The 25825-nt window shown below is 43.8% G+C and overlaps 1 protein-coding gene across 1 annotated transcript in view; it reads left to right on the top strand.

Moving 5' to 3' along the window:
* LOC309794837 (zinc finger protein 28 homolog) overlaps positions 1–25825 on the top strand; it is a gene marked incomplete at its 5' end in the record, with an annotated part of 26509 nt that extends 684 nt beyond the window's left edge. The window contains 8 exons of the mRNA XM_082606711.1: positions 5287–5871; positions 6325–6416; positions 13121–13247; positions 13358–13453; positions 15311–15474; positions 16203–16314; positions 16659–16754; positions 21040–25825. Coding sequence (XP_082462837.1) covers positions 5287–5871; positions 6325–6416; positions 13121–13247; positions 13358–13453; positions 15311–15474; positions 16203–16314; positions 16659–16754; positions 21040–22745 — 2978 coding nt within the window. The 3' untranslated portion in view covers positions 22746–25825. The remainder of the gene's footprint in view (positions 1–5286; positions 5872–6324; positions 6417–13120; positions 13248–13357; positions 13454–15310; positions 15475–16202; positions 16315–16658; positions 16755–21039) is intronic.

Below are 25825 nucleotides of genomic sequence, written 5' to 3'. Positions count from 1 at the left end.
CAGACCTGTGGAGGGTGATTTTTAGAGTGGACCGCAGTCTTTTTTTCAGTATGAGGAAACATCTCCCTTTTCCAGATGTTTTCCCCAAACTCAAAGTCCTGACTTTCATGGTTGTGTCTTAGCTCTTGCCAAGTAACAAATCGCCCAGAATGTCCATTTAGTGTTTCCCATGCAGGGTGGTTCTGGAGGTCTGGACCAGTTTCATTTGATGTTGAGAAGGGGAGGGCCCGCCATACCAGCCTCTTTCTTGGACCTCTGGGAGTGTGGGAGTGCGTAAGCACCAGCGATTGGCCAGAGAATGGAGACGGGACTGAAATCAGAGCTGATCCTCAGCGGCTGTCCACACCTTGGATTTATGTTACTGCCACCGCCTTTGTAAACTCAGTGCCTGCAGGACAGCCAAGTGGACTGCAGGTGTTCCCACAGTTGGGATAGTCTGGCCTTAGCAGCTGTGTGGCTGGCCTGGAGTCTGGGCTGCTTCCGCTGCAGTCCCGATACCTGACTTTAGTGGATCAGTGCCTACAAATCTGTGCTTGTACTTTTGTGAACACAGCGCCTGAGGGACATCTGGGCTGATTTCTTGCCTTCCCACAGTGGAGGCAGGGCCGAGGGCAGTGCCAACAACAGTGTACTTTGTGAGCCCACACAACAGGTGACAAATGACACCACAGCGTGCTGCCTGATGGGCAGCTCCAATTGAGGAATACTCACTGACTCCTCTCCCATCCCACCCACCTCACACCACAGCTTAGAAATGGGTCTGGGGGCCTCTACTCCAACAACTAGGGAGCATGCCCTTACCCCAACAGGGCAGTGAAAACCACAGAGCAAAGAGGAAGCCCCACTCACTATCCAGGGCAGGCTCTGGTCACCGCAACATCAGTCACACGCCCATCAAGTGGATAATGGCCAGCACACACTGGGGAAAGACGCAGCAGGCATCCATACTAAAAGCAGCCCTTGCACCAAAAGTATTAAAACCACGCAGGCTACACAGGGACATTCCATATAAAAATAGCCCTCGGGAGTTCCCTGGTGGTCTAGTGGTTAGGATTTGGTGCTTTCATTGCCATGGCCCAGGTTCAGTCCCTGGTCAGAGAACTGAGATCCCGCAAGACACGCAGCATGTTTAGCCAACATAAAAAAAAAAAAAGCCCCCTAAGACCACAGTAGATAACTGTTCCTCCTAAACCCATAGGGTAAGAGAAATATAAGTAAAATGAAGAAGCAGAGGCGTCACTCCAGATTAAAAGATCAAGAGAATTCCCCTGAAAGAACAAACAATGAAACAGACCTCCTCAGTCTAATAGACACTGCATTTAAAAAAGGAGATAATGAAAATATTAAAGGAATTAAGAGCTGTTGATAGAAATGCAGATTACTGTAAAAAGAAACTAGAAGCTATAAAAGGAACCAAGAAAAAATTTTAAATTCATTTGGTGAGGTGAAAGCTGAGCTAAAGACAATAAATAGCAGATTGAATATGGAAAATGAATATGTGATCTGGAAGATAGAATAATGGAAATCTCCCAATCAGAACAGCAGACAGAAAGCCAAATGAAGAAAAAAAAGAAGAAAGCAATATAAGAGACCTATGGGATAATATAAAGCATGCCAATATATGCAAAATAGGGATACCAGAAGGAGAAGAAAGAGAAAAGGGGATTGAAAATGCATTTGAAGAAATATGGCTGAAAATTTCCCAAACCTAAAGAAGGAAACAGATATCCAGGTACAGGAAGCACAGAGGGTCCCAAACAAGATGAACCCAAACAGACCTACACCAAGACATATCATAATTAAAATGGCAAAAGTTAAAGAGGGGATTCTAAAGGCAGCAAAAGAAAAAGTTAATTACAAGGGAACCCCCATAAGGCTATCAGGTAACTTCTCTACAGAAACATTGCAGGTTAGAAGGGAGGGGCAAGATACATTCAAAGTCCTGAAAGGGAAAAATCTGCAACCTAGGATACTCTACCCAGCAAGATTATTTAGAAGAATAGAATAGAAGAAGAGAGAAAGAAATTCTCAGACAAGCAAAAAGTAAAAGAATACAGCAATACTAAACCTAGCCCAAAGGAAATATTGAAAGGCCTTCTCTAAATAGAAAAGCAGCAAGACTCTATAGGAAAGAGAAAATCACAACTGGAAAGTAAATCACTTAAATAAGCCAGTGCACAGATTTTTTAAAAATCAAAAAAAGTTCTGCAAAATTTTCTGTGAAAGTGCTGATAGCCACAATGAATGGCAGAAGGATAAACCTGCAGATGTAAAAGAGGACGTCAAGATCATACAATGTGGGGAGGAGAGTAAGAAAATGTAGTGGGTTTTTTTTTTTTTTCAGAATGTGTTTCAGCTTATATGACTACCAGTCCAAGCAAGTAGATATAGGAAGGGGTTAACATACTTGAAAAACAGGGTAACCACAAATCAAAAAACATACAATAGATTCACAAAAACCAAAAAAGAAGAGAACACAAGCATAATACAAAGAAAATCATCAAACCACAAAAGGAAAAACAGAAAGGAACAAGAAGAAATACAAAATCAATGGGAAAACAAGGTTTAAAATGGCAATAAGGACATATCTATCAATAATTACCTTAAATGACAATGGACTAAATGCTCCAATAAAAAGACATAGAGTGGCAGGTTAGATTAAAAAAAAACAAAAAAGCCTACAATATACTGTCTACAAGAGACCCACTTTGGGGCAAAGGACACACATAGATTGAAAGTGAGGGGATGGAAAAAGATATTTCATGCAAATGGAAATGACAAGAAAGCAGGGGTCACAACACTCATATCAAACAAAACAGAGGCTATAAACAGGAAAGATAAAGAAGGACACTATATAATGATAAAAGAAGAGGATATTACACTCGTCAACATATATGCACCAATATAGGAGCACCCAAATGCATAAAATAAATACTAACAGACATAAAGGAGGAAATCAATGGGACTATAACACCCCACTCACATCAATGGACAGATCTTCCAGACAGCAAATCAATAAAGCAACAGAGATCCTGAATGATACAATAGAACAGTTAGACTTAATTGATATTTTCAGGACATTACATCCAAAAAAAACCAGAATACACATTTTTTCAAGTGCACATGGAAAATTCTCTAGGATTGATTACATACTAGGACATAAAACAAGCCTCAACAAATTTAAGAGTATGGAAATTATTTCAAGCATCTTTTCTGACCACAAGAGCATGAAACTAGAAATCAACCACAGGAAAAAAAATGAGAAAAACAACAATTACATGGAGAATAAACAACATGCTACTAAAAAACCAATGGGTCAAGGAGGAAATCAAAGAGGAAATTAAAAAATACCTTGAGACAAATGACAAAACACAATCATACAAAATCTATGGGAAGCAGCAAAAGCAGTTCTTAGAGGGAAGTTCATAGTGATACAGGCCTTCTTCAAGAAATAGGAAAAATCTCAAACAAACTAACCTACCACCTAAAAGAATTAGAAAAAGAAGAATAAACAAAACCTACAGTCAGCAGAAGGGATGAAATAATAAAGATCAGAGAGGAAATAAATAGAGATTTTTTAAAAGCAATAGAAAAAAATCAATAAAACAAAGAGCTGGTTCTTTGAAAGGGTAAACAAAATTGACAAACATTTGGCCAGGCTCACCAAGAAGAAAAGAGAGAGGACCCAAATAAACAAAATAAGAAATGAAAGAGAAATAGCAACTGATACCACAGAAATGCAATGAAAAAATGAGAATACTATGAACAATTATATGCCAACAAATTGGACAACCTAGAAGAAATGGACAAGTTTTTAGAAACATACAATGCACCAAAACTGAATCAAAAAGAAATAGATAATTTGAACAGACCAATTACTAGAAATAAAATAGAATATGTAATTTAAAAAAAAAAGACTTCCTACAAACAAAAGTCCAGGACCAGATGTCTTCACAGGTGAATTCTATCAAACATACAAAGAAGAACTTATATACTAATCCTTCTCAAGCTCTTCCAAAAGATTGAAGAGGAGGGAACACTCCCAAAGACATTCTATGAAGCCACCATCACTGGGATACCAAAACCAGACAAAGACACCACCAAAAAAAGAAAATTATAGTCCAATATCTTTGATGAAAGTAGATGGGAAAATTCTCAACAAAATATTAGCAAACTGAATCCAACAACACATAAAAAAGATTGTACACCACAACCAAGTTGGATTCATCCCAGGGTCACAAGGATGGTTCAACATACACAAATCAATCAATGTGATACACCACATCAACAAAAGAAAAAAACCACATGATCATCTCAATAGATACAGAAAAGGTATTTGATAAAATTCAACATCCAGTCATGATAAAAACTTATGAAAGTGGGTATAGAGGGAACATATCTCAACATAATAAAAGCTATTTATGACAAACCCACAGGCAAGATAATACTCTGATGAAAAGCTGAAAGCCTTCCTAATAAAATCTGGAATCTAACACAACATTGTAAATCAAGTATACTTCAATAAAATAAATTTTTAAAAAAAGTTCTGAACGACTCTGATAAGACCAGCCCTAAACATGTAAATGAATACAAGCCTCAGCTAACTCAGACCTTGAAGAAATGTACCTCTGACTTATTTAATGTTCTTTGTTCTGACAGTATATAACACTGTGCTGAAAACCATGCTTCTCTGCAGAAATTTCTCAGAATAATCTGGGAGGCTGTCTTCTGGACTATAGTCCTCAGTTTGGCTCAAATAAAACTCTTTTCTATTTTTATTATATATTTATTGATTATTTTCATTGACAAGGGGTTGGTGGCATTTGCGGGGCTGCGCAGCTCTCTCCCAGGAGATGAGAGGCTAATAGCAAAAAGGAGCCAGCCCAGGGGAAAGTTTGGGGGAAGACTGCTCATTCCTGGTGGTCCCTGAAGCCTGGCATTTGGAGGATAGGTGGGGGAGGTCCCTGCATCAGCAGAGGGGACCCACCTGAGGTGAAAGGTGGGCTGCAGACCGGACACAAGGAAGACACACTGTGCTCACACACCCCCCATCACAATCACATTCTGGACCCTGCCCTTCCCCCACCGCACATCCCCCAGTTCTGTTGGCTGACACCTGGGAGAAACGAACTCCAAGGACCACACCACCTGCCCCGCCCAGAGACATCGTCAATGTCCCCCGCGGCCCCGCCCCTCTCCATAAGCCCCGCCCCGGCTTGCAACAGCTCCCGCGCGCTCCTAGCCGGGAGCGACTCCCATAAGCCCTTGGGGCGCTGTCCTGTTTAGCGGCGCGGCCTGTAGTTCCGGCCAGACTCGGTTCCTGTGTGGACAACCACCTGGGCAGCCGCGGTCCGGAACGGCCAGGAGCCGCTGACTTGGGGCCGAGTCGACGGACGCTGTGTAGGCCCAGACGGGCCCTCTCCTCCCCGCCCGCGCTCTTCTTGGCGCCGCCGGGACGCAGGCCGGGACTCTGTTTCCCAGAGGGCGCCGCGGCTGACGGACACGCCCACTTCCGGCGGCGGCCCGCCACCTGGGTTCCAGCTGGCCAGCCAGGGTGGCTGGCTGGGCGGCCGGCCGGGCAGGGCCCGCTGGGTGCCCGGCGTGCCCGGGCGGGCAGGGTGTGTTTGCGCGACCCCGGGGGCGTGTGCACGCACGGTGGTGACATGCGGGGGGCGGCGAGCGCGCGGGCCCGCGGCCTGGGATCCCCGCCGCAACGAGGCGTCCCGCGCACAAAGCCCGGAGCGGGCCGCGGCCGGAGCGCGGGGACCCCGGTTGCTTTCCCTTGCCCTGCCCGGGGAAGGCCGCGCGCAAGGAGTGGTCTCACATTCAGGGGCCAGCGGGGAGCGGCGACCACGGGGCCTGAGAACAGAGGTGAGTGTGACAGGTGGCCCGGCGGGTGGACGGGGACGAATTCATCCCCTCAGGGTGAGGGGAGGGTGGGGTCTGGGACAGGAGGCTTCTCGGGGCCCAAGTGCTGGTGAATGGCGTCCCTGGGCCCCGGGGCTGTTGGATGGGGGCATCCAAAGTCCTGGAAATTCAACCCGAGAGCATCAGTCCGCGGTACAGGATCACTCTAACCGGCCTCCTCCCTACTTCAGGGCTCCTAGAGAGAAGACACCCCCCCTCCCTACCCGTGACAGCCCCTAGTAGAGTAGCGACCACATCCCAGGTGACCCTTCAAAACTGGTCCCATCCTACTCATGCTCGAGCATTTGACGCTCCACTTGTTGAATCCGTTTCAGATTTACAGCTGTCGTTTAAGACTCAGCAGGAGGGGAGCGTGGTGTAGATCTGGCCTGTAGCTACTTCTCTCTCTTCCCCCAGCTCTGCCTTCCAGCGACACGGCCTTTGTCCAGGTGAGGAGACACAAGCAGGAGGCGGCAGGGACAGGAATTGAACGGCAAGCCACCTCCCAGGTGAGTTGGCATTTCCTCTCTCCTCTCTGAAATGCAAGCTTGCTTTTCAGGACTTAATAATATTTATTTTCTTTTAAAAGTTTTCAATCTAAGAGACCTGTCAGGGGAGCTGGTTCCCATTTCCTCACGTTCTGGTGAGCGATGGGCTACAGGGACAGCCCAGGGCCTCCCTCCCTGCTTCCTCTTCATCCCACTCAGAGTTCGTTCTTCATCGAAGAAACGATTCAGCCCCTCCCTTTGCAGCTTTTCTCAGAGGGCCTCTGACGGAGCAGAAAGGTACTCTTTAGCGCAAACAGGACAGCCCCTTGTATTGTACCTGGTGTGTTTGGTATTCTCTTTGTGCCAGCCCCTGGAGAGACAGATGGCTAAGCCCCAGCCCCTGCTCCCAAGGAGCTCACAGCCTGTGGGTGGAAAGTCATGGAAGCATACAAGGTTCTGAGTGTGAGTTTTAGGACCGGGTACTGTGAGAGTAGGCGGGAGGAACTCTTGGCTCCTAGCTGCCTGTCGGGGAAGAGTAAGGAGGTGATTTCTGAGCCCCATGTTTTGAAGGGAGGGGAGAGGAGAAGTTTGGCAGACAGAAGAGGAAAGGGCAGCCCTGGTGCAACATGGATGGCTGTCTTTTCCTCACTTGATTGCGTTGCTTTTTAGAATGCTAATAAATTCTTTGTTTCTGTCAGCTGTGTCTCCTAAATATGTGATCGCCAGCTCATAAACGTATGAGCTGGGTTCCAGTTGCCTAGACTGCATAGATTACCAGTGATCTCCATCCACATTACCAAAGGCAGTACTCAGTTCTTCGTCTTTCTTGATTACCTTTGGCGCTTGACGACCGTTGGCGTTTGAAATAATTCAGGGGTTGGCAGGCTTTCACTGTATAGGGCCAGGTAGTAAGTATTTTAGGCTTTGCAGGCTGTGAGGTCTCTGCTGCAGCTACTTCTCTCTGCCTTCTAGAGCTAAAGCAGCCACAGACAATATGTAAGTGATTGGGTGGGGTTGCGTTCCAATAAAATTTTACTTACAAAAACAGGTAACTGCCACCCCCTAAAAGAGCTCAACCTGGCCCTCCCACCTTCCTGACTTCTCAGCTTTCACTGCTGGTTCCTCCTCATCCTCCTGACCTACAGCTGTCCCTGTGCCTCTGGGCTCTGTACTTGGCTCTCTCCTCTTGTCTGTCTGCAGCACTTTCCTTGGAGAGGTCAGCCCGTTCTTGTCTGCACAGACCAGCCAAGCACTGGCTTCTCCCAATCCGCCTTTCCAGCCCAAAGCTCTCCTCTGAGCTCCAGGCCTCTGTGTCCAACTGGACTCCTCCACGTGAATGTCAAATAGGTGACACAAGCCTAGCACGTCCAGACCCAGGTTCCTGGGGTTCCCCCGACCATCGCCTCTGTCTCTCTGGCAGTTTCATGCTCTGCGTTACTCAGGCCACAAGCTCTGCTCTCATTCTTGTCTCCTCTCTTGCCCTCACCTCCCACGTTTGGTCCATTTGCAAATCCTGTCAGCACTGTTTTCATGTTGTACCCAGAATCTGACAGTTATCACCACTGCCACCACCGCCTCGGTCCTCATTATCTTACCGTTGGCCCTTTCTGCTCATGCTCCCCGTGGTCGCTTCCCAGTGCAGCAGCCAGAGGAGTCTGTTCTGTCACTCTCTGCTCAAACGCCCCAGTGGCTTTACCAAATGAAGGCCAGATCCTTAATGTGACTGACAGGGCCCCGAGTGACCCAGGCCCCTGAACTCTGACGTGTGCTACCACACTCCCCCATCACTCACTTTGCTTTCTCAAAAGTTGCCTTCTCGTTTTCCTAGTCACTGTGTCTAAAATTTCAGAGCCTCCCACCCAAATTCCTCACATCCCTCTTCCTTGCTTTACTTTTTAAGACTCTTAGCACTTTTTAACATACTATGTACTTAGTTTATCTGGTTTTCTCTTGTCTGATTCTCTTGTACCACAAAGTACATTTGACACAGGCAGGGCTTTTGGATTCTGTTGCCCCAGCGCCTGATATGGAAAATATGTGGTGGATGAATGTGTGAATGTAGTCTTAAAGTTCTCCTGGAGCCAATGTTTCACTATTTAATATAGCATTACAATGATACTTTTTATACCTGAAAATGTGCATTATCTCTGATTACTTTCTATGAGTATATTCCCAGAAGTTTTTCATTCCTTGTGGATTAAAGTTTACCAAAGTTACATGAAAGCAAAATACTTTAAAAATTATATGTGGATGGAACAGCAGTAGGGTCTCAAAAGCTAGAATTCTAGATTTTACTTTTTTACTTTAAAAAAAAGTAAACTTTACCCCCCTCAAAAAAATTATTACAGACTTTTCATTTGTGTATTTTAAAAATTAACTGAATTGAATTGAACCAAAAAAAAACCCTTTGATGCATTTTTTTTGCCTGTAAAATACTTTTTTTTTTTTAAACTAGTTTGTTTGCTTTAATTTTTATTCATTTGTTTGGCTGCACCAGGTCTTAGTTGCGGTGTGTGTGATCTTTAGTTGCGTCACGTAGGATCTAATTCCCCGACCAGGGATCGAACCCGGGCCCCCTGCATTGGGAGCATGGAGTACTAACTGCTGGACCACCAGAGAAGTCCCTCCTGTAAAATACTTTTTACTCGTTTTTTCCTGTAAAAAGTTAACACAAAGTATTTTTCTGTAAGGATAAAGTTGCTTTTTGGTTTTTATTTGTTTTTAAAGTTTATCTCGTCTTTATATGATTGAGAGTTAAAGCACCAGATCAATTTCATATTATCAGTACAGATTCTGTACCTGTGTGTTTCCTCTGTGGTGTAGTATGACCCTGTGAAACCCACTTGAAAGTCTACACATCTGTATGATGGCAACAGGAATAAGACCAGGACCTGCACATTCTCGCTGTGTCCTCACATGGTGGAAGGGGCTGGGGAGGTCTCTGGGGCCTCATCTGTAAGGACACCAATCCCATTCATGAGGGTGGGCCTCCCAGAGGCCCCCACCTCCAAATACCATTGCACAGGGCATTAGGATGTCAACATAGGAAGTTTAGGGGGACACAAACTTTCAGACAAAGAGCTAACAAAAGTCATTGATTCTGTATGTAAGGAGCAATCTGTATAAACTGGGAAAATGTCTTAAAAGGTTATGCACGTACTGTTACTTTGGGGTCCCTCTGGAACATGGGATTGGAGAGATGGGGAAGGGGATGTTTCTTATTAAGAAGAAAAATCAAAACCAAAAAACCCAGTTGCCAGTATAAGAAAATATTTGAACTTGTATTCTTCTCTTTAAGGGCCCCCAAATTCCAGTTTTACCAATAACAAAGTAGGAACAAATGCTAGAAAAATAGGCAACATATTCTCTGGCTCCAACAGACTTATAAAGTTACTGTAAAGATCCTGTGAAGATATTTTAAAAGATACTGTAATTTGTATACAATTTATATACTACATATAATGTGTATATCTTGTTTCATTTAGTAAGGAATATCTGAAAGCTATTTGAATATCTGAAAAAAATAAGTGCAAGACTTCCCAGCCAAGGAGCAGGCAGTTAGAATTGTAAGATTGGAACCTGCAAAAACGCATCATTCATTCATTCATTTATTCATGCTGTGCCAGGTCTCAGTTGCCGCACGTGGGATCTTTGTTGCGGCATGCGAACTCTTAGTTGTGGCATGCATGTGGAATTGAACCCGGGCCCCTGCATTGGGAGCACGGAGTCTTACCCACTGGACCACCAGGGAAGTCCCAAAAACCCATCTTTTAGAATTAGGTCAGAAAAGAAGCAGAAAAGTAGCCTCTGTCTCAGCACCTATGTCTTTGAACGCAATTGAAAATGTTTGCCAAAAAAAAAATCTGCATTGAAATGTTTTGTTTGCTTTTAAACCACTTTGTTGAGGCAAGATTGACACATAGAAAGCTGCACATTTTTAATATGTACAACTCGCTGAGTTTGAGGATAAATATATACTCATGAAACCAGCAACCCCATCAAGGCCATAGACTTATCTATCAGCTCCCGAAGTTTCCTCCCTTCCCTCTTTAGTATTCTTACTTTTTTGGCAGTGCAAGCACTTAGCATAAGACCTACCTTCTTGGCCGACTTTAAGAATGCAGTGCAGGGAATTCCCTGCCGGTCCAGTGGTTAGGACTCCGTGCTTTCACTGCTGAGGGCCCAGATTCAATCCCTGGTTGGGGAACTAAGATCCCACAAGCTGTGGGGTGTGGCCAAAAAAGAAAAGAATACAGTGCAGTATTTTTAGCTATAGGCACTGTGCTGTACATTAGAACTCCAGAACTTACTCATCCTGCATTACTGAAACTTTGTACTCTTTGATCATCACCTCTCCATTTCCCCCTCCACTGGCCCCTGGAAGCCACCATACTACTCTCTGTTTCTAAGAGTTGGGACTATTTTAGATTCCACATATAGGTGAGATCAATCATGCAGTTTTTGTCCTTCTCTCTGGCTTATGTCACTTAGCATATGCTTCGAAATGTTTGGGTTTTCATATACCTAAAGATTTTCCACTGCTGAGGCTTGTGCAATTTTCAAAACTTGAAAGAATTTAAGGAACCGCTGGTGCAAAATGCAGATCAGTAACAGATCAGGGTGAACAACCCAGGGAATGAGAGCCAAGCCTGCCTAGCGAGGTAAGCGCTCCTGCCAGCCACTCGGCCGGCCAGCAAATCCGTTCCTCTGCCTTTGAGGCTGGGTGCACTGACTTGAGGACTTGCTGCTGTGAGCTGGCCTGCATTTGAGCAGGGCTTTGCTCAGGGCTGACTAAGCAGTTCCCGGCTGTTTCCCGCAGGTGTTACCAGGTGTTTTCCGTGTTTTATGGGGCCTTGGCATCTCCCGCTTAGGAGAGCCCTGCATCGGGAATTCACCATCTCCACACAAAGCAAGATACCACTCACAGAACCCTTTACACAGTTCAGTTAAAAATCTTCAAAGTTGGTGCAAGTTAAAGAATGTGTGATAGTATTATATATTATTCAACAGATAACAAATCTCCAAGGGGCTTTCGTTGCTGGTAGAATTTAAATGGAAAGGTTGAGCCGTGGGTCAAAGTCAGCACAGTGAATGTTCATTTGGCGTTTACAAGGCACCTCACATTCTGAGCGCCGTGCTTGTGCCATCCTTTTTAACCCACGTCACGGTCTGTGAGGTTGGTTTTGTTGATGTTTCCCTCTTAAACATGGGCAACTGAGACGTAGAGGGGTTAAGTAACTAGCCGAGGTTTCAGAGCCGGTGAACGGACAGCCTTCGGGGTAGTTGGACTTTTTTGCTTCCTGACTTGAGTCTATGCTTTGAAAATCCCAAGGCTGCCAGATATTTAAATATACCTTCTGTTAGCCTCAGATTCTGGAGGTCAGTTTGAATTGAATAAATGTTTGAAATACATTAGGATGTATCAGCATTGTACCCTGAAATCATAAAATTATGCTACATAAAATTCCACCAGCAGTACGTGAGTAGCAGACCCAGTCATAAACGGGCTTGCAATGCCTCCTCGATACTTACTGCTTCTCTGAGATGGCACCTTGATTCTTTTTTTGTAATTGTGGTGTAGTTGACAACATAGTGATTCACAATTTTTAAAGGTTATACTCCACTTATAACTATTATAAAATGTTGGCTGTATTCCCTGTGGTGTACAATACACCTTGATTCTCAAAGGCATCTTATTAATGAAAAGCTTTATCGTATTTTTCATTCTAATTATACACTCATCTTTATTTCAGAAAAAAAGAATTCAGTTAGTTTGTTTGTTTTAAATGAACATTCAACATGGGGTGAGCACTAAAAGCAAATAGAAATCCTTAGAACACAGTTTGGGGTTTAGTCATGTGATGTTCACCTCCAGGTTTATTTCCCCATTCTTTTTTTTTTTTCCCCCGGGAGAAAGAAGGATTTATCATTACTTGCAGGAAGTGCTCAGAACACTGGGGATCTTTCCCAAAGCAATGTCTCCTAGTTCCCCATTCTTGTGCTGATCCAGGGCACTTGACTGTCCTCATGGTAAAAAACGCTCTGGTACCTGTTGTGCGTGGAACAATTTAGCCTCCGTTATTTATTGTTTCTAATTAATGTCACATATTTCTCTTGTGTGTACCTCCTGTCACTAGCACAAAATTGCCAGTTCTCCAAGGGTAGAGGCTGTCTATTTTTCCCTTTTCTCTGAAGTTTACGATGTAATGAGGCCCGCTGTCCAGTAATTAGCTAGATTTCCACATCACTGGGTATTTTCCCTCACCTGTATAATCTCCTACCTAAAATGAAGAGGAGGTAACCCTTAGGCCCCTATATTAACTTGCAAGGACTGCCATAAGGAGAACACCACAGGCTGGGCAGCTAAAACAGCAAACCGTATACCGTTCTGGAGGACAGAAGTTTAAGACCAAGGGGTGAGCGGAGTTAGTTTCCCCTGAGGCCTCTCTCGTTGACTTGCAGGCAGTCGCCGTCTCGCTCTGTTGTCACATGGTCCTCCCTCTGCACTCACCCATCCCTGATTTCTTCCTCCTCTTACAAGAATACCAGTCAGATTGGATCAGGGCCCAACCATGTGACTTCATTTAACTTTTAGTCACCTCTTTGAAGGCCCCGTCTCCAAATACAGTCACCTTCTGGGTACGGGGCGTTGGGACTTCGACATGTGCATTTGGGGGGCAGGGCCTGAGCACTGGTCCAGCAAGAATGTGGTTTTGCCGTTTCAGAGCTTGGTGACATTTGGGGATGTGGCTGTAGAGTTCTCCCCAGAAGAGTGGGAGTGGCTGGACTCTGCTCAGAGGAGTCTGTACAGGAGTGTGATGCTGGAAAACTACAGGAGCCTGGTCTCGCTGGGTAAAGGCCCCTCCCTCCCTCCTCATCACCACACCCTGCACCATCCTCTTCCTTCAAGCCAAGGACAGACCCACAGCATGACCACGTCCCGTTTCTTCTTACATATTTAGGACTTTGTGTTTCTAAGCCCAAAATGATCTCCTCATTGGAACAGAGGAAGGAGCCCTGGGCGGCGAAGAGAACGTTGATAGGAGGCGGATGTCCAGGTGAGCGTGGGAGACCCAGGTGGGGTGAGGCCGTGGCGGTCGCAGCTCTGAGCCCTCAGGCACCTGGGATCATCAGCAGACTTGAGCCCCTGGCCTGGAGGGAAAATCAAGGCCTGGGCTTTGCAAATTCTCCTTCTCCCCATCTCTTCTCTCCACCTCTGCTTCCCCCCCCCCCAACTAAGTGTAACTTTTTTGTTTGTTTGTTTTTGTGGCCACGCCACGCAGCCTCTGGGATCTTAGTTCCACAACCAGGGATTGAACCCGCACCCCCCTGCAGTGGAAGGCAGGGTCCTAACCCTTGGACCACCAGGGAAGTCGTGTTACAACTCTGGTAACTCTTGTCTTCTCCTCTGGATCTCATGTTTTCCCAGCACCCATCTTACTCTTTTGCCTTTCACACTAACACAATCGTCACTTTCTTTAAAAATCTTCGGCTGATTCTGATGTAGGTTTTACTATCTTATTTCTCTTTGATGAAATGACTTTCATTTACAGACTTCTTTTAACTGATTGTTACTGCGCGTCAGCTTTGAGTGAGCCCACCAGGTGCTGGCTGGGAAGATGAGCGTAAGCCGTTAGAAAACTAACCATCCCTTAGGGGCGACAAGACATTTCTGTACACGTAAGTGCAGTAGAAAGTGCTGTCCTACATATGATTAGTGTAAATAGGTACCTAAGAGGAAGAAAAAAGTTATTCCCGGTTTCAAGCCAGGGAAACGAGGCACAAGGGTAGAGCCTTGAGCAGAAAGGTGAGAACGAGAAGAAAGAGCTTGGTAGTTCAGGAGAGGATTTGTGTTGGGCCGTGATCCGTCTGGGGCCCAGGCGGACTTCCCCCGTGCAAACAGGCTGCACACAGGTGGGCGACTGGCTCTCAGAAGGAAGGGACACTGATTCTGATTTGATGGAATGTTCTTGCAGATGTTGTGATGCAGATATCATCATATTTATACCACTTGGGAGTACAGAGATTTCAACCACAACACTATTTCTGGAATAGCAAGTTAACCAAGTAAGACAAGGAATCAGAATTACAGATTTCTTTTGGAGGTTCCTGTAATAGGAAATGACTACCGTTTCTAGAGAATTGAGAATCTTGTAAGACCTCTTTGTTCAAACCGTACTTTGGCGGCAAAGTTTGTATCAACAGGACAGTTTACAAACTCTGACGACTCACGTGGGTCATCGTATGGCCCAGGAGAACTGGAGTGGTGTTTTGGGGGAAAGTTTTCCATTTATCATGGTACTAAATCGCATTCTCTGAGCTAGTTTTCTGAGGCAGGACTGTTTTTTTCCCTTCTGTTGACCCTTCCTCTCTTGCTGAGACTGTAGTTGATTTTGAAGACTTGTACTTTTAAGGCCAGGATCTGAACATTGGTTAGTTAGCATTGTAATAAAAAAAAAAAAGAGATGTTATTTTTTTAAGAAAGAAGAAATTTTTGCTAAATAAAATGGAGAAAGAGTCAAAGTGAGACTTCCGTAATAGCGCTGAGATAAGGATCATCTAGCGTTTCCTTCAATAGGCTGTACCGCCTCTTTGTCTGTTTTGGCCACATTTCATATTAGATTTAAATCTCTGTGAACTCTCTCACCTCCTGCACTTCGATCTCTTTCCCCAGTCTCCTGCTAAAACCGTACCATGCACTACTTGGTCAACATCTAGGTGTGAAAACTCACATTGTGTCCTTCAGGATTAAAGCTACGCAGATTTGGGAATGGAAGGCCAGTTGGTCATACAAAACAGCTTTCAAAACAGTATACTTTTCTGAGGATTTCTTCCCATCTGATTACATTTTGGAAGATGTCTTCATACTAATATGTCATCGAAGAGATATTTACCTTCTTAAAAATATCTTTTAGACTCACGGGCTCTGCCAAAGACTAAGGAGTTATCTTCAAAGAAGAGCTTCTGTGAAGAAACGTCCTCCCAGGCGGTGCTCATGGAGAGGCCCACGACCTACAGTCTGGAGTGCTCCGTTCTAGGGGAAGACTGGGGTTACAGTGCTGTGTTGGAGAGGCATCTGGTGAGTCAGGGTGTACATGGAGGGGGAGGCACGCTTACGGATAAGTTGCATGAGGTAGACTCGGCGAGATTCCTAGTAAGGCACTTAGAGAGGCAACGCTGATGACTCCCAGGAGCTTCCTTGTGTCCCTCACAAAGAAACCCGTCCTTAGGACAGCGATCTTGTCTGCAGTAAGTGTGGGAGAAGCTTCCGTTGGAATCCAGGGCTGCTTACCGACAGAGTGTCCCCCCAGAAGAGGGAGTACCTGCAGTCTTGATACACACGAGGGGGGACAGTGGGTCACAGCCAGTCGTAAACAAGTCTGTTTAAATCAGAAATGTTTGACTTGTAATGGATGTGAGAAAACTTTGAATAGGCTCTCAACCCTTCCTTTTCATCAGGGATTTCATATGAGAGAACAACCCTCTGCAGACTTCACTGAACAACGTGTGTTGACTGTCAGGAAGCCTCCAGTGAACTTCAGGAAATCCATACCCTCTGTACTGTCATTCTCCTCCAGAAATTACAGATTCTCCATGGCACAAACAGTTTCCCCTATTTTTCTTTTCTTTCCGCCTAAACATATACGACATAACTAGCTCAGTCATCATGTGACCAGTATCACTCAGAACCTAGTGAAAATTCTTGGTACAGAGTGCCTCTCACAGCATGTGGATGCAGCCCACCCCACAGAGCCATCATGGGTTCACGAGCACGGTTTGATGAGAAACGTGTTTGTACTATTTCAGGGCTTGGTGACCATCACGAACATGGCCGTAGATGTCTCCCAGCGGCCAGACCCAACTCGGAAGAGTTTCTGTAAGAATGTCATGTGGGAGGACCACAATCTGAGGGCAGTAGGTAAGGATGTTCCTCTCCCAAATCTGAATCTTCAGGAGCCCCCATTTTTGTTCCTCAGTTTTGAATTGTATGTGTGTTTGGGGGTGGGGTGGGGTGACGGGGTTGTCTTCCAAAGCACTGGGTTGAATTTTTACTCGCAGTTCTTAAGAGTGTGATGTTTGTAGAGTTGAAAGTTAGTATCTTTGTCATACTTGAAGCATCAACTTCAATATCCTTAAAATACTCTTCACTTTTCTTCCTGGTCCTTCCTGTAATAAAGCGCTCTTCCTTCAAAGCCAAGGAATTGGTTGTCCATTTAAGAATGCCAAGGTATGACCGAAACCCCTGTCTTTTCCCATGTGCAGGATGTTGTGTGTCTGAGCTAGACTTGGTCTCTTTGCTGGACCTTGGGAAGGAACCCTGGGTGGTGAAAGGAGAGCTGGCAAGAGACCCGTCCCCAGGTGAGCGCGGGAGGCCTGGGGTGGAAACGCCACTGCAAGCCAGAGTGTAGTTCTCACCAGAGAGGCCAGGTGCTCCCTAACGTACAGAGAAAGCCCACCACGTCCTCGGGTCTGGAAAGAAGATTGAGATCCGAGCTTTGAAAATTACACTGTTCTCTCCTCCCCCTCCCCCTCCCCCTCCCCTCCCCCTTCCCCTCCCCTCCCCTCCCCCTTCCCCTCCCCTTCCCCTCCCCTCCCCTCCCCCTCCCCTTCCCTTCCTTCCCCTCCCCCTCCCCTCCCCCTCTCCCCTCCCCTCCCCCTCCCCCTCCCCTCCCCTCCTCCTCCTCCTCCCCTCCCCCTCCCCTCCCCTCCCCTCCTCCTCCTCCTCCTCCTTCCTCCCCTCCTCCTTGCCCCCCACCCCACCTTCTCTTGGTTGATAACTCCTCCCTGTAGCTCTGCTCCTGTCCTTGGCCACTCAGACATGGATCAGCCACTTGGTTCCTTAAATGATCTCTTCCAGACCCCGAGGGTTTCTGGAGCTGTCTTGCAAAGGTCTGATGTTCATGGTCAGATGGCCACTCACTTCGTGATGCATCCATTCCTGTAAGAACCACAAATTGAAGGAGGGAGCCACTCGGCTTGACATTGGCAGGCGATTGGAGAACGAGGGAACTTACACTTCTGTCCTCAGCCATCAAATATTTACTCCCATGGAGGGGATGACATGTGCATGGATGACTTGCATAAACCAGAGCTTGCGAAGTTCCCAACATGGCCTTACAGAGGCAAAGGAGAGGGTTCCCCCCAGAGAATCCTTGTCTGGGTCGGAGAGGGTGGGCAGATGGATTGCAAGAAGACGTGGGCGGAGGGCCATTTCTTCGATACACAAGGAAGGAAAAGAAACTTTTGAAAATAATGGTTTTCAGAAAGTGTAATCCTGTCACCTGTCTGGGAAAGGAATAGAAAATCATAACCCGTAATCACAATATGTTAACAAGACAACTTTATGCCCTTCAAGCCCTGATGAACACATATGTTGTTTTACGTGGTAGAAATAGAGTTTGCATTCCGTCCTGCGTACCGATGTTTTCACGTGAGTTCCATGTTCCGTGTGCCACTGCTCAATTAGGTTGCGTCACGTTTCTTGGTGTTAAAAATATACTTATAATAGGCACCTTTATGTTAGTGAAGGCTGTACATTTGGGGGATGCCTGTATCCCTGGAAGTGAAAATCTGCTGGGCTCTGAGAGTTTTCTGTTCTAGTGACTCTAGCAATGACCAGATGACTAGATGTATGGGTTTAATTGCATCTTCGTAGCATTGGGTAGTTTGGTGAAAATGTTTAGCTTCTTATTTGGTGAAAGATTATAGCCTAAGGTTATTTTTTTATTATGAAAATGAGTTGAATACTTTCCCCAAATTTTGTTATTGTCTTTATCCTTTTGTAAAATGTCCCTCATTTATATCCATTTCTCTATTTGTGTCTTAAGCTTTTTTTGTTTTTGATTTTTTTTTTTAATACTTGGCTGTGTCCAGTCTTAGTTGTGGCATGCAGGATCTTTCATTGCGGCGTGCGGGCTTCTCTCTAGTTGTGGCGTGTGGGTTTTCTCTCTCTAACTGTGGCGCATGGGCTCCAGAGCATGTGGGCTCTGCAGTTTGCAGCACATGGGCTTTCTAGTTGAGGTGCACGGGCCCAGTAGTTATGACCATGCAGCATGTGGAATTTAGTTCCCTGACCAGGGTTCAAACCCACAAGCCCTGCATTGGAAGGCAGATTCTTTACTACTGGACCACCAAGGAAGTCCCTATTTTTTTGTTTTTTGGGTTTTTTTTTTTCTTTTTTGGCTGTGCTGCACAGCATGTGGCATCTTATTTCCCCAACCAGGGATCAAACCCGTGCCCCCTGCAGTGGAAGTGCAGTCTTAACCACTGCACCGCCAGTCCAGTCCCAGTGGTTTTTTTTTAATGTAAACATTATTTTTTTAATGTATTGTCTCAAACTATCTTTCACATATGGTAATAAGTATTTTTCTTTTCACTAGAATTTTTTAAATTGTACATAAAATTAAAAAAAATTTTATATAGTCCAATATATTACTACTTTTATGATTTCTCCTTCTGTTTGTATCCTTAGAAAGTAGACAGAAACTTCGTCTAAGAGGCTGTCTAGTATTACAATATATGGAAATACCATAATTTACTTAACTAATTTACTGTTGAGGATATTTGAACCTTTAGGTTTTTTCTGGTTTTCACCTGTAATAAACTGTGGTCCAGTTTGTTCATATCTCTTTGCATGATCAAAGTATACATGTCTTTTAAGTTTCATGAACATAATAACAGGCTATAATACCATTGGTAAACAATATATGAGAATGCCTGTTTCCATACATCTTCACTAATAGTATTTCGGGTTTTTTTTTTTTTATATTTTCCAAGCTGTGGGGTGAAAATTGAGTTTTTGTTTAATTTTTATTTTGCAGACTACTTGTGAGGTTGTGAATACATGTGTTTAAATCCATTCAGGGTTTTTATACTCTGTTAGTGATGTCTTCATGCCCATTGCCCACATTTCTGCTGGGTCATATTTCCTTGCCTGTATATAGCATGAATGTAAATCCTGTTTTATAAATGTGATATTTTTTCCCCCAATTTCCTGTGGCTTGAAAGGTTGCATGTGGTGTTTCTTGCTATCCAGTATTTTAGATTGTGTGGTAGCTTCATTTATAGAAGCTTTAGCTTTGATTTTTGTTTCATTCATGGTTTTTTGTTTCTGTTAATAGATACGTTACTCCCATTTGTACTGTACAACAAATTAGTTTGGTCTTGTTTCTGTTGCTTATTTAATTCTTCCTTGTTTCTCTCCATGAATACATTATTAAGTCTTCCTATCCATGAACACAGGATGTCCTTCCATTTATCTAGCTCTTAATTTTATTAAGCAATGTTTGTAGTTTTCAGTGTACAGTCTTGTACCCTTTAAGGTAACTTTATTCCTCAATAACTTATTCCTTCACTGCTATTTTTCATGGAATTATTTTCATAATTTCCTTTTCAGATTGTTCATTCCTAGCGTATGGAAATACAGCTGATTTTTGTGTGTTGATCTTGTATACTGCAGTTTTGATTACTTGATGTATTAGCTCTAATACCTTTCTTGTGGATTGTTTAGGGTTTTCTATATATGGGATGATATCATCAGCAAGTACAGTTTTTTTTTTTCCTTTCTAATTTGGATGCCTTTTATTTCTATTTCTAATTGCTCTGGCTGGAACTTCCCAGGTATCTTTGTCTTGTTATTGACCTAAGAAGGAAAGCTTTCAGTGTTTAGATGCCATTAAAAAAAAAATACTTCATTTTCCTTTTTTAAAGATCATCTTTTCCCAAACATCTGACTCTCTGCATCATCTCTCTCCCCAACACCACTTTGATCTCTGTACATTTATTGTGATATGGCTCTACTTGCACAAGTTTTTGGTACATGCTAAGTGATTTAGCAAAGGGATTTCAGACATAATCATTCCTCCCTGCAAGCTTGTAGTCTGAGGTAAGCCATATACCTGATCAGTGGTGTGTATGATGTAATTAAATATAATATCAGCACTCACTATTTTTATAAAAAGAGTCTCTCCAGAATGAGAAATTCCATTACTAAATGGCCAGAGAAGAAGTGAGGATTTTTTCAGGCTTGCAGAAGCAAGCAGTTTAGTGTAAAAATGATCTCTATGTGACCACTGAACTTTAGCCATCAGTTGGCACCATAGGTTCTGTTGAAATCAGTCGAATAAGATACAGTTAACAGAAACACCATTTCTGGTTGTAGGGGGGTTATTGGGCTTTCAGGCCTCTTAATGAACGTTATAGAACACACTGTCCTTTTGTGTTTGGTGTGCTTCTTGGAACAACTTTGGTGACATGATGACTGCCCTGGCATCAAAGCTGCATAGCCAGGGGTGAGAAAGGGTGAAGAGAACGACTGTCATAGACTGTATTTTTAGGTGATGTGATTGCAGAACATTTTTCTGACTCCTGACGCTTCTGATGTGTGACTGATTCCACATACATTTAACTTTTTCTCTATTCACCTCTCTTGGGTTCCCGTATGAATCCAGTCTGGGGTCATCTTACATACATTGTACACTGCATGTTCACATGTTTTAGAGGTGCACAATTTATGTGGTTTAATTAGGGTTTAATTCACCAATTAGTGAGTTTCTTCACAGTTTTCCTTTTAGTAGATTCCTTTTCTCCCAGCCTATGATAAAAGAAATGTTTGTTTCTTGTTTATTTTCTTGATATCTTTCAGGCCAGCAGTCTGTACGTGAGACCCAGGAGTTATTTCTGAAGCAGGATCCATTTGCTGAAGTGGTAACGGACAGAACTTCAAACCCTAACCTGGAGAGTTCCACTCTCAGAGGAAGCTGGGATGCCGAGGGTCTGTGTGAAAGGAAGCTGGCAGGTCAGAAGACACAATTCAGGCAGGAGGCAGTCACTCACAGCAAAACCCTCTCTAAGGAAAGAGAGTGTCCGTATAACAAATCTGGAAGATGGTTCCACTTGGACATTTCAGAAGAGAGAGTTCACCACTGTGATTCAGTTAAGAAAACTTTCCCCGCAAGTTCAGTGGTAATAAAACATACAGGAATCTATGCAGGAAAAAAACTTTTCAAATGTAATGAATGTAAGAAAACCTTTACCCAGAGCTCATCCCTCACCGTGCATCAGAGAATTCATACTGGAGAGAAGCCCTATAAATGTAAGGAATGTGGAAAGGCCTTCAGTGACGGCTCATCCTTTGCCCGACATCAGAGATGTCACACCGGCAAGAAGCCCTACGAATGTATGGAATGTGGGAAAGCCTTCATACAGAACACATCCCTTATCCGTCACTGGAGGTATTATCACACCGGGGAGAAACCCTTTGACTGCATCGACTGTGGGAAAGCCTTCAGTGATCACATTGGACTCAATCAGCACAGGAGAATTCATACTGGAGAGAAGCCCTACAAATGTGATGTGTGTGACAAAGCCTTTAGGTATGGCTCATCCCTGACTGTCCATCAGAGAATTCACACAGGAGAGAAACCGTACGAATGTGAGGTGTGTAGAAAAGCCTTTAGCCATCATGCCTCACTCACTCAGCACCAAAGGGTGCATTCTGGAGAGAAGCCTTTTACATGTAAAGAATGTGGGAAAGCCTTTAGGCAGAATATACACCTTGCTAGCCATCTGAGGATTCATACTGGCGAGAAGCCCTTCGAATGTGGGGAATGTGGTAAGTCCTTTAGCATCAGTTCCCAGCTGGCCACCCATCAGAGAATTCATACCGGAGAGAAGCCCTACGCTTGTAAGGTCTGCAGCAAAGCTTTCACCCAGAAGGCTCACCTGGCGCAGCATCAGAAAACTCACACAGGAGAGAAACCCTATGAGTGTAAGGAGTGCGGGAAGGCCTTCAGCCAGACCACACACCTTATTCAACACCAGCGAGTTCACACGGGAGAGAAACCCTATAAGTGCATGGAATGTGGGAAGGCCTTTGGCGACAACTCCTCCTGCACTCAGCACCAGAGGCTTCACACTGGCCAAAGGCCCTACGAATGTATTGAATGTGGGAAGGCCTTCAAGACAAAGTCGTCCCTCATCTGTCATCGCAGAAGTCACACTGGGGAGAAACCTTACGAATGTAGCGTGTGTGGCAAAGCCTTCAGCCATCGGCAGTCCCTTAGCGTCCATCAGAGGATTCACTCTGGAAAGAAACCGTATGAATGCAAGGAATGCAGGAAAACCTTCATCCAAATCGGACACCTCAATCAGCACAAAAGAGTGCACACGGGAGAGAGACCCCACAACCATAAGAGAAGCAGAAAAGTCTTCAGGCAGAGCACACACTTTGCACATCAGAGAATCCACACTGGAGAACCACCTGCACGCCCCTCTTTACCTGCTACATCAAATCCTGTGGATCTGTTACCCAAGTTTCTCTGGAATCCACCCTCACTCCCATCACTATAGTCCCGAGACATTGTGACTCAGACCACTCCAGCAGCTTAAAACCTGTTCTCTCTCTCCTTTCTGTCTATTCTGTTCTTGTCCTGTACAAGTTTGTTCTTCACGTTTTTGCAGTTAGAACGTGAAGATTTTTGTTTTAAGTGAAAATAGAATTCATTTACTCCCCATGTAAATACCTATGTTGAGATCCTTCATATTGATTAATGCATAAGATGTGTGTAGCACAACGGCTGGTCCATACTAAGCGTTCAGTAATGGTAGCTCTTTTAAAAACATTGTTTTCAGACATTGAAAAGTTACCATAGGCAACTCTGACTGAAAATGATGCATAGAATGAAGCTAAGAGAAGCCAGACATTAGATCAGGAACAGGCGTTTCAAGACAGTCAGTGAGGCTTTGCCTGTTCTGGTTTAAAACTTGATTCCATAATGTTGAGTTAGTATTATAGCTTTTCATTTATCTGCATAAAGTGTAAGGTGCTGTGACCTTGTTGGTGAGAAAATTACATCTCACAACAGTCTTAGAAAGTGTGTAGAGAACATGGGTGAGGAGGCCACCTGGAAGAAAAGAACTGAAACAATCAGAGGAGAAGACAAGGCTCACCTGCGTACAGTTAAACCTTCTGACATGTATTAGAAAATTTGGCAAGATTTGATCATTTAAAGTCACCTGGGTAGGGCTTCCCTGGTGGCGCAGTGGTTGAGAGTCCACCTGCTGATGCAGGGGACACGGGTTTGTGCCCTAGTCCGGGAAGATCCCACATGCCGCAGAGTGGCTGGGCCCGTGAGCCATGGCCGCTGAGCCTGCGCGTCCGGAGCCTGTGCTCCACAACGGGAGAGGCCACAACAGTGAGAGGCCCGCATACAGAAAAAAAAAAAAGAAAAAAGTCACCTGGGCTTATGCGTGAATTCCATTAAAGTTTCAAAGAACCACTAACCTTGAGGCAGACTAATCTTGACTATGACTCATGGCCAGAGCCTCACTGACTGTTTTGTACGGCCCATGATCTGATTTTTTAAAATTATTTTAATGGAGGAACAAGTGAAAAGAATAATAGCTTAAGACAACATGAAAATTATATGAAATTTAAATTTCAGTGTCTGTAAATAGTCTTATTGGCTCACAGCCATGCTCATTGGTTTACATACTGCCTAGGGCTGCTTTCACTCTACAATAGCAGACCTGAGTAGCTGCAACAGAGACAGTATTGCCTGCAAAACTTCAAATATTTACTCTGTCCTTGTGCAGAGAAAGCGTGCCGACTCCTGCTCCAGTGCAGAGAAAAATACACAAAAGGTTCTAATTATTTCTATGAGGATAATACAACTCTCCCATCAAAAGCAAGAAAAACTATAAAGGAACTTATGAATAGAGGTGAGAATGTTATTAAACTGTTGAACAATAGGAAATGTCAATAAAAAGAAATACTATATTTTTCTAGATGAAGTAATACCGTTAAAATGTTTGTAAATTGTCACTCCCAACGGAGTCCCAGTAGGATATGTTTGCTCTGACAGTTGAAATCCACACAAGGAAAGATGATTTGTCAAACATAGCAGGACATTTAAAAAATGTTTTGGTGGGACTTCCCTGGCGGTCCAGTGGTTAGGACTCTGTGCTTCCACCGCAGGGGGTGCAGGTTCGATCCCTGGTGGGGGAGCTAACATCCCGCATGCCACGTGGTGCGGCCAGAAAAAAAAAAAAAAAGAATCATTGAAAAAATGTTTTGGTATATAATAAGATTAGTGTTTCGTTATTGGGGAAATGATGTTGTAAAAATTGATTATCCACTCTCCAAAAAGAGGAGCATACCTAGACCTTACAGAGAAATATAATACAGTTGTATTTATCGCCTCTAATTATGAAATAATATGTTAGAGGCGAACACAGAAAGGAGGAAGGCTTTACTGAGTAGGACATGGAGCCCTGGAAGACATGAAGAGAGTAAGCTGGCCTATACAAAGATTTAAATAAAGTTCGATATGGTGAAAGGTGTCAAAAAAGATGTAAGAGACAACTGGCAGAAAATACAATGCAAATGAAAAAATATGTCATTTAAGAACAGTGCTATGACACAAAGCAGTCGGGGAACTAGGCAGTGCTTACCAACAGGCGTGTCACAGTGGAAAAACTCGAATAAAGAAAATTTGTTAGGTTCTTAACCTCGTTGCTCAGAAAATTACAGATTTAAAACGAATCTTCTTGACTCGCAGATGGATTAAAATCTAAAGTGCAGTTAATTTCCCATACTAGTTATTGTGGGAAAACAGGAGGCTGTTCATCATTACCAGTGTAGATTTGTCTCCTCCTGTTTGGGGTGGCAATATGGCATGACCTATCCACACTATAAATATGCATTCCTTTTGAAACAGTAATTCTAGATCTAGGAGTTTCATCCCAGTGGAATAAATATATAGATACAAATGTTGATTGCAAAATCTTTTTAATTACAACAAATAGGATTTCAGTATCCTGCCAAGCAGATTGATTAAATTGTGATTATTCAATACAGTATTGTCCAGTTAGAAAGAGATTAAGCTCTACATGTGCTCCTATGGAGTATTGTCTGTCCACAATATATTAAATGCAATATGTGATTTGCAGAACTTTATGTGTAAAATAATCTTGTAGTCATAGAATCAAAATTAATATTGAATATATGTGCGTGTATATGTGTGTGTGTGTGTCTATATATATATATTTTTTCAGTATATATGTTGAAATCTGTTTTTGTCTTTAACACATGCTTTTCCTAACTCTTTGTTGGCACTTTGCCTTCATTCTGTATTGTTCTGTTGGACTGCCAGTCACACATGGCTCTAATTAAGCCAGTCAGGTTTTTAATTCTTTGTATTTTGACCAGAGACACGGGGCAAATATTAGGCTTTATGTATGGGCCATAAGGGATGTTTTCTTTTAGTCAGTATTCCTTTTGATTGGTTGGGCCACTTGTTGTAACAGCTATTATAAAGATATGGAACATCACTCCTGGACTGCAAATAGGTGGAATTGAGTTATCCTTTGGCAGCAGCCTAAAGATTTCTGCATCTCTACCTGTCTGATCCATTAAAATGATTCCTGCA

Source organism: Mesoplodon mirus (genome assembly GCF_964341445.2).
Source record: "Mesoplodon mirus genome assembly, chromosome: 19".
NCBI lineage: Eukaryota > Metazoa > Chordata > Mammalia > Artiodactyla > Ziphiidae > Mesoplodon > Mesoplodon mirus.
This window is presented reverse-complemented; position numbering and strand designations above follow the sequence as displayed.